At 40.1% G+C, this 821-nt stretch overlaps 1 protein-coding gene across 1 annotated transcript in view; it reads left to right on the top strand.

Moving 5' to 3' along the window:
- Positions 1 to 26: 26 nt before the first annotated feature.
- Positions 27 to 821, top strand: part of LOC103460952 (corticosteroid 11-beta-dehydrogenase isozyme 2-like) — a gene marked incomplete at its 3' end in the record, with an annotated part of 9,902 nt that continues 9,107 nt past the window's right edge. Inside the window, exon 1 of the mRNA XM_008403263.1 lies at positions 27 to 796. Coding sequence (XP_008401485.1) covers positions 745 to 796 — 52 coding nt within the window. The remainder of the gene's footprint in view (positions 797 to 821) is intronic.

Below are 821 nucleotides of genomic sequence, written 5' to 3'. Positions count from 1 at the left end.
GGTTCCGTTAGCATTTCTGACAGTAATGGTTCCGTTAGCATTTCTGACAGTAATGGTTCCGTTAGCATTTCCGGCAGTAATGGTTCCGTTAGCATTTCCGGCAGTAATGGTTCCGTTAGCATTTATTTGCAGCTCGTTAAGGTAGCATCACCTGTTAGCTTCGTTGGTTCTGCTGGTATAAATGGCTCAAAGTGTTGTGGAGAAATGTCCAGGGTCCAGATTAGGTCCTCGTTGTGTTTCCGCTCCGGCTCGCACTGCGCTCTCCTTTCTTTCATGAGGGAAATTATCCAGATTCGCCTAAATTTTTATAATTATTATTTTTTATCACAGCCGATAGCAACACAGTATGGCATGATCTAAAATGACACCAGTCGGGAACACAATATGATCAACTACTGGGGTAAAGTTAGCCTTCCTGTTTACTCTGTAGATTTCAGTACAGCCGTGAAGAAATGGCGACCTCCATTTGTGAAAAATACAACAAAAGATTAGCATTTTTTAAGTAATTATGAGTTTTGGCGTAATACAAACAGCACGTTTCTAGTTAATAGGAAAACTAACAGCATATTTAGGCCAACATGTTCAACTAGTCCTGGATCCTTTTAAAGTTTAGGAAAGTGAGACTTAAAAATGGTGCAGAAGCAATGTTTTTACACCTCAAGAGCTGAAATGTAATATACTTACATCTTTTAAATTACATTAAATACTTTTGCAATAAAGTATGAAATGTAATGATGGTTTGGCATGGAGACAGGAAGCGTCATTAGTTCCCAGTTTTCCCTCTGTGTCCCTGCAGGCTGCGACTCCGGCTTTGGGAATGC

This window comes from Poecilia reticulata, unplaced genomic scaffold (assembly GCF_000633615.1).
Source record: "Poecilia reticulata strain Guanapo unplaced genomic scaffold, Guppy_female_1.0+MT scaffold_374, whole genome shotgun sequence".
In the NCBI taxonomy this organism is placed as follows: domain Eukaryota; kingdom Metazoa; phylum Chordata; class Actinopteri; order Cyprinodontiformes; family Poeciliidae; genus Poecilia; species Poecilia reticulata.
Note: the sequence above shows the minus strand (reverse complement) of the source record. Positions and strands in the feature narration are given on the sequence as shown.